The sequence below is a fragment of the Equus asinus genome, chromosome 20, assembly GCF_041296235.1.
Source record: "Equus asinus isolate D_3611 breed Donkey chromosome 20, EquAss-T2T_v2, whole genome shotgun sequence".
NCBI classification, from domain to species: Eukaryota; Metazoa; Chordata; class Mammalia; order Perissodactyla; family Equidae; genus Equus; species Equus asinus.
The window spans coordinates 45,460,700-45,476,474 of record NC_091809.1 but is presented as its reverse complement, the minus strand read 5'-3'; the positions used below and the strand labels follow the sequence as shown (position 1 = coordinate 45,476,474).

The 15,775-nt window shown below is 39.8% G+C and overlaps 1 protein-coding gene across 3 annotated transcripts in view; it reads left to right on the top strand.

Annotated features, from left to right (window-relative positions):
- The first annotated feature begins 803 nt into the window (after positions 1-803).
- The window catches only part of CBL (Cbl proto-oncogene), a 75,819-nt gene continuing 60,847 nt past the window's right edge, over positions 804-15,775 (top strand). For 2 of the 3 annotated variants that reach the window (XM_014855685.3, XM_014855684.3), the window contains exon 1: positions 804-1,337. In XM_014855685.3, coding sequence (XP_014711171.1) covers positions 1,152-1,337 — 186 coding nt within the window. In that variant the 5' untranslated portion in view covers positions 804-1,151. The remainder of the gene's footprint in view (positions 1,338-15,775) is intronic. The other variant, XM_044752639.2, reaches the window with a different exon arrangement.

Sequence of the window (15,775 nt, the reverse complement as noted above, 5' to 3'; positions counted from 1 at the left end):
TATTGACACATCAGGACCTGCAAGCTCCCAAAGCCGAGGCTCAGAATTAGCAAATTAGGGCAGGGCACTTCCTTCTTTGGAAGGGAGTTCCTTTTTTTTCAAAGTTCTTCCAACAGAATTTTTAGATTAGAGAAGTGGTAGTGACAAGGAACTGCATTTCTGTTCCATGAGAGGAGCGAGACCTCTGGCCGGGGCTTGCAGCTGTCTTACAGTTTCTGTGGTCAGGGCCCGATGCTGGCGGTGCCGACCTGCAGTGCAATGCGCTGAGCAGTGGAATCTTAAGTACATATTCAATTCCCAGAAAAGAAACTAGCGTTCAGAAGCCAAAAAAGGGGGAAGTGTCTTGTTTTCTGAAGGTCAGAGGGCCTGGAAGAAGAGCTCGCGGCCTGAGTGTCTCAAGCCTTTCTGGGGTCTAGTCAAGCTTGAACAATCCATAGCATTCACATTCCTGTCCTTGGTCCCGACTTCATGAGGAGTTTAAAAACACCAGTGGGTGGGGAAATAACTTCCCTTTTTCTCCCACAGTGTGAAGAAGCAAGTAACTTTAAGCTCAATTTCCTCATTTGTCATGAATGGGAGAAAGAACAGACGTTAAGATTCTTTCTATGGCTACCTGTCTTAATTTAAATATTCCAATAACCCGCTCAAGGAGAGCCAATTTACAGCCCAGAAGGAACATGGAGGGCTCAGCTTCTTCCTGCCTAGTGCGCAGACTCCATATTAGACCCCGCCTCCCTCCATTCCCCGCTTCTCCAGCAGAGGGCGCAGGCGCGAAGGGTCCCTCTGGCCCCGCCCCAGGTGTAGGGGGCGGGGGAGGCGGCGCGTAAACTTGGCCGCCGCATTACCGGAGCTGCTGGCTCGGGAGCGGCTGGCTCAGGAGGTGTCGCTACCTAGGCCAGACGAGGCCGCCCGCTTCCCCGAGCTCCTTGCGCTTCTCCCGCCCCCGGCCTCGCTCTCTCTGAAGGGGTGCGCCCGCGCGGCTCCGCGCTCCGGCGCCGCCCACTTCCCTCCCCGCGGCCGCTCCTCCCTCCGCCCGGACAGCCGGCGGCGGCGGCGGCGGCGGCGGCCGGGAGAGGCCCCTCCTTCACGCCTCCTTCTTCCCCTCGCTCCGAGCCGGCGGACGCGGCTGGGCCCCCAACCCTCCCTGGGCCATGGCCGGCAACGTGAAAAAGGGCTCTGGGGCCGGGGGCAGCGGCGGCACCGGGGGCTCGGGCGGCCTGATCGGGCTCATGAAGGACGCCTTCCAGCCGCACCACCACCACCACCACCTCAGTCCCCACCCGCCGGGGACCGTGGACAAGAAGATGGTGGAGAAGTGCTGGAAGCTCATGGACAAGGTGAAAGGCCCACCGAGAACCCGCGGCTGCAGGGGTGGGCGTGGGCGGAGGGGCTGAAGGAGGGGAAGGAAGGGACAGAGGAAGCTGGGGGAGGGGAAGGGTCATGCGAGGCTGGGGAGGCGAGGAGCTGGGGTGACGGGGCCGAGGGGTGGGGGCCGTGGGGGTGGGGAAGAGTCTGGGAAGGTGGGAGCCGGCGGTGGGGGAAGGGCTGCGGTTGGGATTGGGGGGACGTGAGGTGGCGTGTTTGGGGTAGCGAGACAAAGATGGGGTGGGGGCTGGGGTGAAGGTTAACTGGGAAGCCACCGGGGCGGAAGTGTAATGGGGGTGCTGAGTGTGGGGCTCGGTGCAGGGTATAGGGATGTGGGTCACGGAATTGGCCCCGGGAGATAGGAGGGGTTGGGGTGAGGAAGAGTGTTTGATTCACCGGCTGGGGCTGTTCTCTGGCTGGGGAGTCGGGCTCTGACCAGGGAATTACATTTAGGGGCCGTGATTGAGAGACCTGGGGTCAGGACAACTCCGCTGGCAAACTGCGCTCCGGGTGAGCGTGTAGTTTTTCTTGTTAAAGATGTAACACCAAGATAAAAGACATCGGGATGTTTAAATGGCCGAGAAAAGAACTTTCCTCCGCATCTTGCTCTGGCTCAAGTTTTTATCATCCAAAACATTGGATGTGATCCATTGCTGGTGCTGAGATGTGCACTGATTCAACCACAAGTTCTGGTTAGAACCATTATCTTCTGAAAGATGTATTGACTTGAGTATGCTAAGAAGCAGATTCTGGCTTCTTCCAGAACTTCCTCCTCGCACACACTGCTTTTAGCCGGGTTCTTTTTTTGGGAGGGACCTGACTCCTTTATTACAGGACCTGACTTTAAGCTTGTTCCATGAGCTGCTTTGATTGTCTTTTTTTAAGCATGTGTGAAAAATAAGGCCTTTCTATTTAGCCACTTTAAGTTTGGCATTTGGGAGAATTTTATTTCCTTATAGTTGTGTCTATATAATGAAATATAGTAGTTAGTCCCAAGTACTTGAAAGTGTTTAAGTAGTCTAATGATTTGTCCCAGAGAATTCAATGTTTCCTTGATATTTTTCACATTAATTAATAACTTATTTTTGCAAAATTCATACTGCAGATGAAAAGTGATTAGAAGGATCTGGCATATTGTAAGAGAATGGTGTTTTTCTTCCTGCAGAGTAAAATTGGTTTTCTTTGGTTCCTCTCTGGGCCTAGGTTCCTCTTCTGTAAAATTCTTCATGGATTGTTTTGGATTAGAAACAGCTAATAAAAATTATTATGAAGCACTTGGCAAATATAAATGTGCTGTATAAATGCTTAATAAGTCCTGTGTGTGAGTTAACACGCCTGTAGTGCGAAGCAGTGGTTTCCCAGCCGCCTTTTTCAGGGCCAGTTTTTCTCATGTTAAATAATTGGTATTGTAAGTATGATGTAAGTGTTTGTATGTTGATTATGTTGGTATTGTAATGCTAGTTTCATTATTAGAAATTGTGATAAAACCGGTACAGAAAGTTAAGCGTGTAAAGGAAACTTTAAATGAATTGACATCTTTTTAAAAAAAATATTGAATGTATTCAAAATCTGAAGTTTGTAGATTTGCATTTTAGGGATTTACAGTTATGGACTAAAAAGGTTCTTCCGGAATAGAAAAAGTACTTGCATTTCTTATAAGTTTCTCATATAAGACGTGTGTGCAGTGTTATCAAATTGTATTGATTAGAGACTTCTCCTTAAAAAAATAATAAACTATCAAACTTTTAGTCTCTGTAAGGTAGTCCAAATAAGATCCCCCCTTGAGTCTTACTCTTTTGTCTCTTTAAAGTATGTGTATTGAATTTTGATTTCTTCTGCAGACTGTTTAATTATTTGGTAAGAATAAGGAGGACTCAGAGTTTTGAGTCAAAATGCTTTTCAGGTTTTGATAGTTTCAAAGAAAGTAAGCTTCCAGCTTTTCCATTCTAGTGTCGGGAGAGGGATGTGTTGCTTGTCTTGGAAGATGATTTTTAGTGCTTTTTGTGCTCCATATCACATATTACTAGTAGTGCTAAAATGAAAACTTAGTTGTTCTTTCTGATGTATTAGTCTGATAGGCTCATACTGCTTTCCAGGTTTTCTGAATCCTTCTGTGGTGTTGGTAATTGCACTGTCTCTTTTGCTCTTGATGTTTTGAGCATCGATGTTCTCTCTTTCCACTTCATTTTTATTGTTGAAAGTCTTAAATGCGTCTGGAACCCTCCATGTGGTGTAAGTGAACAACTTACTGTCAAATCTACAAATGTCCCACACATTCATTGAATTTAAATCTAAGTCACTGTCTCATACCTGTTTTCTTCTTGTTGCTGAAGCTAGGTGGATATTATTCCAGCCTATTATTAATCAGTTTCTTGATTTAGTACTGGGAACTGTTAGTCTCCTCACCTCCCCCAATATTAGATGTATGCAGATGGAGAAGTTGGCATAAGTCATGGGTTCTGCTCAACATAGGCCCGATTCACTAATCCATTGTGGAATTTAAACTGGTTGGAAAAATGCTTGTGCTAGAATGCTTGTTATTAAACAAAAGACATGGTCAGCCTCTAGTTTTGTTTTCTACTCTAGTGTATTGTAATTAATATTTGTCTAAATACTTAGATGTGAAGAAAGTGACTAGTAAGTAAAGAGACAACTGGGCAACGGAATGGAGAAAGAAATGTTATAAATTGCCTTAAATCTAAATTTAGAAATATCAAGTATTTAATTTAGTGAAAGACTCAAAATTCCTTTATGAAGTAAAGCAGGAGTTGGATACTTTTTCTTTCTTTCTTTCTTTTTGTTTTGAGGAAGATTGGCCCTGAGCTAACTACTGCCAGTCCTCCTCTTTTCGTTGAGGAAGACTGGCCCTGAGCTAACATCCGTGCCCATCTTCCTGTACTTAATATGTGGGACGCCTATCACAGCATGGTGTGCCAAGTGGTGCCGTGTCCGCACTGGGGATCCGAACCGGCGAACCCTGGGCCACCGAGAAGCGGAATGTGTACACTTCACTGCTGCGCCACCCGGCCGGCCCTGGATACTTTTTCTGTCACGGGACAGTTAGCAAATATTTTAGGCTCTGCTGGCTACATACTCAGTTCCATGTTCTTTGTTGTTATTTTTACCACTCTTTAAAAATGTAAAAGCCTTTCTTAGCTTGCAGGTGTACCAAAAAAGGCTACAGGCTGTAGTTTGCCCACCTGTGAAGTAGAGCATCATGCTGGCAGTATTTTAGATGCATATTATGTTTTTATTTTAAATTAGCCTACATTATTAAAAACATTAAAGTGTTGATGTATTTAATGGGTTATAATTTATTGGAAAAATGCTTGCCTTTAAAGCGTAAGTTTAAAAATGTATTTTCAAAAGATGATTCTTCTGCTACCTAGCTTCTCCTGCTTGCCCCACCCTGCCCCAAAAGCACCTTGAGTATCTGTCTATATTTTGAAAGTAAGATAACAGTTGGTAGAATTTATGAGTTGGTATATTTCATTGGACGGCTTCGTCCCTCCCTTCTTACCTTTCATCCTTCCTGTGTTTGCCTGCTCACCAAGTCCCAGGCATAGTGCTAGGTTTAAATGATTACACTCCAGAGATTACGTTGTAATGAAAAGTGACTGCATAAGTATGTACAGAGTGTTCTGGGATCTCTTAAGTTTAAAAATCATGTACCTATTTCTCACGTGTTTATCTCAACCTCTTAAGATTGTAAACTCCATGAGGACAGCAGCTATAATCTGCTTATCTCCTGCAGTGTCCGGTCATGAGGCCCCACACAATAGTAAGTGCTTTGTAGATATTTGTTAAATTAAATTGCTTTATGTGCCCCAAAGGAAAAACTTGGAAAAGGTTTTTAATTTGAATTAAATTAAACTTATTTATTTCTTGACTTGCCCTTTGGCGGTATCATCCCTGTGTTATGGATGAAGACGCTTAGGCTCAGGTTATGTAACTGAGTTAATAGCGGAATCCTGACTTGGATCCACGATTACCCACCTCTTAAGACCTGGTTATTTCCCTCATACAGTATCCTTCTCAGGTATACAACAAAGTCTCAATAACAAAGGCCATTTATTCAGAAAGTGACCTATGTAGGTACACAACAGCAATCCTCATACACATGCCTCCCGCCCCCACATTCTCACACTCAAGCAAAGACGTTCTCTTGAGTGATACTGAGTGTTTAACTGGTACCATTCACTGAAATTTCTGTCTACTTTTAAATTAAGGGTTTGTGTCTCTTCAAATTATGTGTACTGGTTACTCTGCATGGTTATCATAGAGGCTTGTACACATTATTTTCCCATTGTACTTAATTCATGTTATCTGTGGGAGCATTTACCACTTTTCATTTCATCTGTCTCTCCCCGTCCCCCCCCCCCCCCCCAGAGCTCCTCAGGAACAAGGCTTTGTCTTAATTTCAGCTCCTATGCTTAACACAGAGTGCTTGCTGAATGGAGTGCAATTATTTAATAAAATAAAACCTTAGTCCCTCATTTTCTCTGTGATTAATTAGGGGGATCAGGTAGGGAATCTTTTTTCCCCTGAGTGCTGAATTAAAGTAACATTTACTAAGAGTAGTTTTACCTTTTTTGGTTATAAAGGTATTATATATAGCCATTGTAAAACATGATTGTGTTGTTTTCAAACCTATTAAGAACTCCCCCAAAGTATGTAGAATTCTTCATAATTCCTTATGAAACACAAGCTCAACTGAGCACTTCATGTGATTCATGATAGAAATTTTGAAAGGTATATAGAATAAAAGTAGAGTTAGGCTAGGGAAGACGATACTCTGCTCTGTTCATTTTGTGGCTTTGGTTGAAGTTTTTGGTGATTGTTGCTATAGTAAAACCTGTTTTTAATATGTTGTTAGTCAACACTATACAGATAATGAACCTGATAAATCATGGGCAGATTGATCCCTGACTTTTCATTTTCAGCAGAGTTTGTGTTATATTCAAACATACAGTAACATTTATACTATGAAAAATTGTTCTCCTAATGTCTAATCTAGAACATTAAAAGAAAAATGGACTGAGTATTAGTTTGAAAACTAAGCCTAAATTTCAGTCATTTTCCAATGAAGTTGTTAATTCTGATCTACATTAAGTTTGTTAGGAGAGGGGGATTATAACAAGCAAGTCATTGTGAAATGTTTTCCTGATTAGCACATTTTGTGCTGGAAGGAAATAGGTGGGAGTAGTCAACCAGGAGCACTGGAAGCAGGCCTCAGCTCTGTCCCCACAGTGTTCCTTTCTGCAACAGCTTCCAGGAGGAGGCGGAGAAGGGGCTGCTAATGATGGCATTGGTGGCGCACACCCACTGGGGATTCAAGCCCTGAGGAGATGGAATGCCTCTACCATAGAAGTTCCCGTGATTCCCTTCGAAGAAAGCAGTGACTCGGGGTCTGCTCTCTGCAGCTTTTGGGATCAATTATTAGTCTTGCTTAGCAGACTCCACTGCCTGGGCACCTTCTCACAGCCACCAGTGACTGCTGCCTTCCGTCTGGCTCTGGGATCAGCCATGAGGAAGTCTTAAAATGAGGCCAACTCATTGGTACTTCAGTGAGTGGGATGGGATCCTAAATCCTGCCTCTTCCTTTCTTAGACCTACTTTGAATAGCAGTACTTAGGTGTAGTGCTCTTTCTGAAAAACAATTTGTGAATCATAAAATATACAGAACAAAATGTGAAAGTCTCCTTTAGTTCTCATACTCCCAAATGACTACCCTCTCAGAGATAACCACTATCTATAGTTTGGGGTCCATCCCTCCAGTCCCTTTTCCTACGTGGCTCTGAGAAAGTTGGATGGAGCATTACCCTTGAAGGATTTATTAATTTGAGCAAGTAGTTGACTTTTTAGCATTTACTCACTAAGACTGATAACTGAGTTCTAATAATTCTGTATATTGCAGAGCAGTTTACAATTTCACGTCTGCTGATACATCAAAAGTTTTGAAATAAGGTGTCTTAGGAGAACGAAACTAAGATTCAGAGAGATCAATTAACTTGTCTAAGTTACCCAGCTAATACTTTTGTTTTTTATGTGGATCTTGAACTGGTATTGAGACTCTGTTAAGTGATTTCTTATAAACCAATGCTTCTCAGACTTTAACATGAATTCAGATCATCTGGGGATCTTGTTAAAACTACAGTTTGAGTAGATCTGGGTGCATTCCTGACCAGCTCCCAGATGACGTCAATGCAGCTGGTCCAGGGACCACACTTGAAGTAGCAAGGCTCCATACCGCAGTTGCTTTTATTTTAGATAAGCTTGACAGGTTTTTTTTAAAGAAATAGCAGTAGAGTGTCTTGTTTGTGTTTAAGATTTTAATTATTATGTTCTTAAATTTTGGAAGTAATGCATACTCAAAACTACACATTCTTAAGCAAAAGTGGGATTTTTTTAAACAAAACTGCTTCTAGAATTTTTTCTTTTTTAAAATTTGCTACATTATGGAGATTATCCTTGTTAATACTACATATAGGTCTTCCTGAATTCTTTTTTAAAAGACTGTGTAAGAATTTATAATATGGATATTTTTATATATGTTTATTTAATAAATTTATATTGATAATTTTCTAGGTTATTTCTGATTTGTAATACTATAAACATTGCTGTAGCGTCTATCCATTATGCACTTTCTAAATATTTCTTTAGAATAAACTCCTAGAAATGAAATGTGCTGAGTCAAAGGAATTGCACGTTAAACTTTTAAAAAATATATATGGGCACATTGCCCTCTAACAATCTGCTTCCACCCATAATCCTTGTCTAATTTGTTGATTTAAATATGGTAGTCGGTTCCTAGTTAGCTTAGGTGAAAATTTTGTCGGCACCTTTCCACAATCACACTTTTATTCAACACAAACTACAGTCCTCCCTCGGTGTCCATGGGGAATTGGTTCCAGGATCTCCGGAGGCTGCAAATCCCGGAGTCTGTGGATGCTCAAGTCCGTTATATAAAATGGTATAGTATTTGCATATAACCTACCCACATCATCCTGAATATTTTAAATCATCTGTAGATTATTTATAATATCTAATACAATGTAAATGTTACGTAAATAGTTGTTTAGGAAGTAAGGACCAGGAAAAAAAGTCTGTACGTGTTCAGTACACACCCACCCGTGGAATGTCTTTCAGTCTGAGGTTGGTTGAATCCATGGAGGTGGAACCCTTGGATACAGAGGACCAGAGGGCTGGCTGTATATGTGCCGGGTGCTGGGGAGTTAAAGATGACCCAGTGCTTACACTTGCAGTCTGGTAACTGAAGGTACACAGAGGGCTCTGGGAACCCTCTGTGGGAATCGTTAGGCAAACGATTACTTAACCACTGACAAGACAGGCAAAGACAAGAAAAGGGGGTTGGGACTGGGGAAGGACTTTAGAGCAAGCAGACGCCTCTGCAGTATCCTAATCCACAGTGTTCCTTATTTAGGGTCTGACATCCAGAAGTTATGCTAAAATCATTTAATCTCTGGTTCATGCTACGTGTTCGGTTTGAAGTTGCACTAAGTCTGGGTAGAGAATTATTTTTTCCTTTTAGAAATAGAATCCATGTATAAAAACTGCATGGTTAAACTGTCAGCACATCTTGGTTATTTAATTTCATACATTGTATTAAAAGTATTTTTTTCTGCAACTAATGGGATAAATGAAAGTAATGAGATTGGTAACTAGTAATAAGTGGCATGGTGTCTTTAATAAATAGTGTTGGGTGATATTTGAGAAGCGTTAGGTAGTAATTACAGTTCAAGTCCCTGAGTGGAGTTTTGATAAATCAATAGTAGAGAATAGTAATTAGGAGTAAAAGACTTTTTTCTTGGGGTCGTTATCTAGTGATAATATGTTTCTTTAAAAAAAAGTATAGGTTTCTGATTTCTCTTTGAAAAACAGTCATGAGTTGTTTTCATTTAAAAGCTTCGCTGTATATTTACACTCATAAAACTGTTAAACTTCTTCAAGTTTCTGAGTGGATGAGTTTCTAAAACTTAACGCTGTAGGAAGACTTTAGAAATTAATTCATCTCTTTCATTTGTAGAGGCAGAAATTAAGACCCAGAGAGGTGAATAACTCGCCCAAGGTCACGTAGCCATTTACTATCAGTCTCCAGACCCTGCTCTGATGTCCTTTTCGCTATACCTCCTGTTCTCTTGAGCAATATTGATTCTTTTAAAACTGTAGTAAAATTTTACGTGTTTTATGTGTAGCTCAACATACTGAATACTCACTTTTGAAGCATAGTGCTTATTTTTAATCATGTTTTAACATATGAAAAAATTTACGATGAAAAATGCTTCCATGGGTGAATTGAGGTTTACGGAGATAAGAATCCTCAGTCATTCATAGTCCTGGATGCTTATAGTTTTCTACCTAATTAGAAATGCAAGTTCCTTAGTGTTAGAAAAGATTCTGTGTTCAGAATAGAGTTAGGCACTGTTCTCTGTAACTTCTTTTTTCTTTTAAAAAATTTAATAATTTCCGAGCATAATTTTATTTCTCTTTATTGTGATCACAGCACTTTCTGAATGTTTTCTATTGACCTCTGGCCTTGGCAGGAGCAAAGGGAGGAGCTCAGCCAGTGAGAAAGCTATTATGAATGGAGTATATGGCAGCTGTACAAGGATACTGTTAGTTTCCCAGAGCTAAGCACGTTTCTTTTTGACATTGTTCTAGATGATGCTGGAAATGTACAGGCAGAAATAAACAAAAGGAAGCCATTTTTGCTATTGCAAGACTTGGGAAGCAAAATAAAGTTGGCCAAATGGAGTGGAAGATGGACTAAGCAGGAAAATATTTTATCTTTGAGAAATTTTTTGATGAATATTTTTAAGCTCAGAGTGCACATTTGTGCTTTGGAGGTTGACCATGACTGCCGATTTAACATTCACTAAGTAATAAAGGCAGATTGTTTTGGATTTTGATGTTTGTTAACTATTGACTTGAATTATTCACGGAGCCTTTTTGGAACTTTTTCCCTAGAGGCTATAAATATTTAGGGCACTTTTTTTTCTTTCCAGAAGATTTTAATATCGAGAGTCGATCTACCTGTATACTTCCTTTATTGTCTATGTTAGTGTTAAAAGACTCAGAGCTGTTAGTGAAGTGCTGATTTCCCCAGTCCTGCAATAGTTCGTCTCAAAAAGTTCTTGAGAACAGCAGATGTTTAATCTAGAAGTGATCTTTACAAGGTCACATTCTGAGGAGGGGACAGAAAACATTTGGGGAAGGTACATGGTAGTTATTTGAAAATGCGAACTAATCAAGTGTTTTGGAGATATTTTTTTAACTTGTTTTAAATCTGGTATATTATGAGGGGTAATGCATTTTTTCAGTTTATTGTCATTAATAACATTTATTGATTACATGTTATAAGTTGGGCATATGTCTGTAACACTAGAGCAATTTTAGTTTAGTTTTTTTGTTGTGGAAAGGAAGTACTGTACCTTTTTTCCAGAGATATTAGGCAAATAATACATTTTAACCTGAATTTGATATTAATGCATTTGCATTTAAATAGGGAGAATATATGGGTTGGTGTGTGTAGCCCTGGATATGTATGTGGATACTTTTATTGGGAGCGCTGCTCTGTTTAGACCTTTGACGGGATGGATACTGTAGCTTTTGCAGATTGTTCGCCGTGCTGTTCTTGGGTGGCCTGCTGCCTCTTCTCTCTTCCTTGGTTACCAATTAATAAGAGACCACGCAGGTTTGGAAAGGTAGCTGTGGCATAGCCAGGATAGTAGGAGTAATGGTCTCAGTTTCTGGGAGTGATCAAAGGGTGATGTGAGGTCTGCCATTCTGTCTTCAACAGATAATTCCTGCCTACCCTGCTGCTAAGCTTGGTCAAGTTGTATGGAAATGGGGAGGGGAACTAACACTCATTGAATGCCTACTTTACTGGAAACTGTGCAGTCCTTTCATAAATGTTTTATTATGAGGTAGTGTTATCTCTGTTTTTTAACAGATAAAAGAACTGAGGTACAGAGGTTAAGAAATTTATTGAAGGTAAATGACTGAAGCAGGACTTGTTTTTTTGCTGAAGAGCATTTTCCCCTGAGCTAACATCTGTTGCCAGTCTTCCTCTATTTTGTATGTGGGTTGCCACCACAGCATGGCTGACGAGTGGTGTAGGTCTGCACCCAGGATCCAAACCTACAAACCCAGGCTGGTGAAGCAGAGCACGCCAAACTCAACCACTACACCACAGGGCCAGCCCCTGAAAGAGGACATTTTGATATGACTGTTTGATACAGTCTTGTCAAGATATTAAAACGTTTGGCCCTTTTTAATTTTAATTGAAAACTTAAAAGCTTATCTTTTAGGCTGCATCATAATGTCACCCTGTGAATTTCCTGCCTACTCCACGTCTCTCTCTTAATCACTTCTCCACCTTGCTCTCTACACTCTAGTCTCCCTGACCTTTCTCTTCCTCAAACAAATCCAAACCTGTCCCCACTTTAGGGCTGTTGGATTAGTTGTTCCCTCTGTTTGGGTTACTCTTCTGCTGATTCTACATGGTCGGCTTCTTCCTGTAATTTCAACTCAGCCTAAATTCACCTCAGAGGAGCTTTCCCTGTTCACTATTCTAAACTAGTTGTCCAGCATTTTCTTATATTATTCTATTTTAATCCTCTGCATAAAACCTGGTATTTTTCTTGTTGATTTCCTTTTTACTGTTGTTTATTGCCTGATTCCTCTCAGAATCAGGGATCTTGTCTTTTCACCTCTGTGTCCCAGTGCCTGACATATATTCGTTGAACAGATACATTGAGAAAAATCAAAACCATCAGGTACATCCCTCTTTAACTTACTGCCTCCATATCTCTGAATTTGTTTCTTTCTCAGCCTGTCCTCCTTCCCTTTCTTCCTGTTGTAGAGGAACGAGGTGTCCCCTCTTTTAATGGTGTTTAGTTTTCCTGGCTGTGTTGTAGATCCCATTTCCCATTGTCTTGCCAGAAACCTCAGCTTTTCATTTCTTTTTCTCTTCTGTTTCTTTCTCCATATAAAACATGCTCAGTTTTCTCTGAAAATAAAAACCTTCAATCATGTACCTCTCACTGGATGTTGATCTCTTAAGTCTCAATGTCACTCTTCCCTACCTCCCTCCACGGACTAACCTAGGAACCTACCATTTTAATATTTTTATCATAAATATCTATTTTGTAAAAGTATATTCTGAATTATAAACAACTGACTTACAAATGAGGTTTTGGAGTATAACACTTACAAATTGGGGACTGTCTGTATTTGTTTTGTAAATATGAGCTCTTAACTCTGTTGTACTTAGAGTATAGTTGTTTTCCAAGGTGGAGTCTTTTTTTTCTTGGTTATGTTGTTCTCTTTTGGCTTGAAACCCTTGGTAGGATGAGCAGCTTCCTAAAACACTGTTAAAATATTCATACATCAAATATTTTTATTGATTCAGCTTGTCTTTATTTGCTAGGCTTATATAAGGCTGTTTTTCAAGTGTTGAGGTAATGGTATACAGACAATAAAATACCTACTTTTAAAATGTTAATAGTGGTTTACATCATTTGAAGAGTCATTGATAGGTAATCATTAAATGGGAATTTTGCAGTTGTTCTAGATGAACCTAATGATTTCATTTCTGGGAGATCTATCCTAAGGACAGAATCTGATGTATAGAAGAGTAGAATGCCCGAAGATGTTTATCACAGTGATAGTTGCAATAGTAAAGACTTAAAATCAACATCAGTAATTAAAACAAAGTTGGGGGGATGATTAGGATATATTATGGTATCCATAGAATGGAATCATTTAGACATATCAAAAAAGTTCATAATGAGTTTTGGTGACGAAAATAGATATGTTAAAATGTGAAAAGGTAAAGTGTCACACTTCTGCTTCTATGAATGTTAGACTAGGTTATTTTGAACCAAATATGCTGGTGACAATTAGAAAAGCTAGAAGACATTGAGGAGCTATAAAGCCATGGGGATTTAGGAGGCCCAAGTGCTGGAAGATAAGGAAAGCTCTGAGAGGTGAGCCTGATGTTTGAGGCTGCCTTGCCCATGAGGTCATTGCTGATTTTGGAAGTGACAGCTGAGAAGCTGAATAGAGTTTTCAAAATACTCGGGTCAAGGAGGACAAAAAATTGGAATTGGGGCCTGTCATGGTAGAGGGCCCTGGGAAATGCTAGGTTTTGGGGTTGGATCCCCAAAGGCCTAAATTGTACTAATAAGAGTGAAACAGAAGTAGACCAGTCTTTACAAGGATTGAAGCCCAGTTTTTTAATCTTCTCAATTCTGGATTAGATTAAGATGATCTGGGATTCCTACTGTTTCTAGCCTATCTATCTGCCAGAAGCAAAAATAAATCCTTTATCAGTAACATCATCTGTAGCCTCAGATTGTCTCTGTAACTTCTTAGATACAATGTTCAGCATTCAATAAAAAATAACTAGTCATGTGAAAAGACAAAATACAACTGATAACCAAGAGGAAAAATTGATAATAGAAACATACTCACAGGCGATACAGAGATTTGACTTACCAGTCATGGACTGAAAATATATGTATGATTTAAAGTGTTAGAAGAATTAAAGATAAAATTGATAATTTTTTTAAAAGATTTTATTTTTTTCCTTTTTCTCCCCAAAGCCCCCCAGTACATAGTTGCTTATTCTTAGTTTGGGTCCTTCTAGTTGTGGCATGTGGGATGCCACCTCAGCGTGGCTCAATGAGTGGTGCCATGTCCGCGTCGAGGATTCAAACCGACGAAACACTGGGCTGCCTACAGCGGAGTGTGCGAACTTAACTACTTGGCCATGGGGCCGGCCCCAAAATTGATAATTTTGACAGAGACTTGAAATTATAAAGAATGAAATAAGAATTCTAAAACTGAAAAATACAAGAACTGATTATTAAGAATTCAGTGGATGTGTTTAATGTCATAGATATAGCTGAAGAGAGAATTAGTAAATTGGAAGATAAGTCAGGAAGAAATGCAGACTGAAACATTGAGAGACACAAGCATGGAGAATATGGAAAAGAGTGTGAGAGACATATAGCATGTGATGAAAAAGTCTTAATGTATAAGTATTTGAAGTTCCAGCAGGAGAGGAAAAAGAGAATGGGGCAGAATCACTATTCAATGAGAAATTGGGTGAGAATTTTCCCAAACTGATGGAAATCATCAAGTTACAAATTAAAGTAGCTTTCTGAGTACCAGGAAAACTATAAAGTACATCATAGTAAAACTGCTGAAAACCTGAAGCAAAGAGAAATCTTAAAAGCAACCAGAGAAGAAAAGACATTTTACCTTCAAAAGAGCAACAGTGAGACTGACAGCCTGACTTCTCAACAGTATAGTGGTATCCAGAAGACATGAAGTAATAGCTATAAAGTGACGACAGAAAATAACTGCCAGTCTTTATCTGGTGAAAATAGCTTTTAAAAGTAGGTACAAAATAAAGATGCTTTCAGACAAACAAAAACTGAGAGAATTTGTAGCCAGCAGACCTGTCCTAAAGGACGTTCTTTAGGCTGAAGGAAAGTGATTTCAGATGTGATGAAGTACATTGGAAAGGGCAGTTATGTGGGTAAATATGGATGAACATTGGCTGTATAAAATAATAACAAGAGTAATAGTAATAATAACGACCTTTATAAGAGCTATGGAATTAAAGTGTAATAGTAATAGCACACAACCTGAAAAGAAAGTAAATAGAGTTAGTGTTCCAAGTTTCTTGCATTGTCTGGGAAGTGGTAAAAGTACTAATTTGTATAAGATTTCATAAGTCAGAGATGCATGTTATAATAACCATGGTAATTGACAAGCTAATGGGGGAGAAATTGGGAAAAGCAAAAATGTTTAAACCAAAAGAAGGCACGAAAGGGGAGAGAAAGGAATATGGAATAGGTGAGACACATAGAAAACAAGTAGTAAATTATTATTTATTATAGCATCAGTGCTTATTAGGTGAATGCATGAAAGTGCCAATATTTGACCTACAATAATAGCAGTTTCATAATTCATCAAGTGTAAATAGGTCAAATTGGTTAAAATCAAAGATTGTCAGAGTGGGTTAGAAGGAAACCAACTATATTCTGCTTACAGAGTCACACTTCAATGTAAGAATACAGAAAGTTTGAAAGTAGAAGAGTAGAAAAAGATGTACTGTGCAAACATCAACCCAAGAAAGTTGGTTTAGCTGTGTAAGATAAAGTGAACTTTAAGGCAGGAAGTGTTCCTAGAGATGAGGATATTTCATTGATAAAAGGTTCAGTTTACCAAGAAAAAAAAGGATGTTCAAGAATACACAGTATTATAATTGCATTGATTTTTTAAAAAATGAATGGAACAAAAAGAATAAAAAGTAGTTCAGTAGTCCTTATGAGTTATCATAACTTTAAAATATTAGCGTTGTCAAGCTAATCAG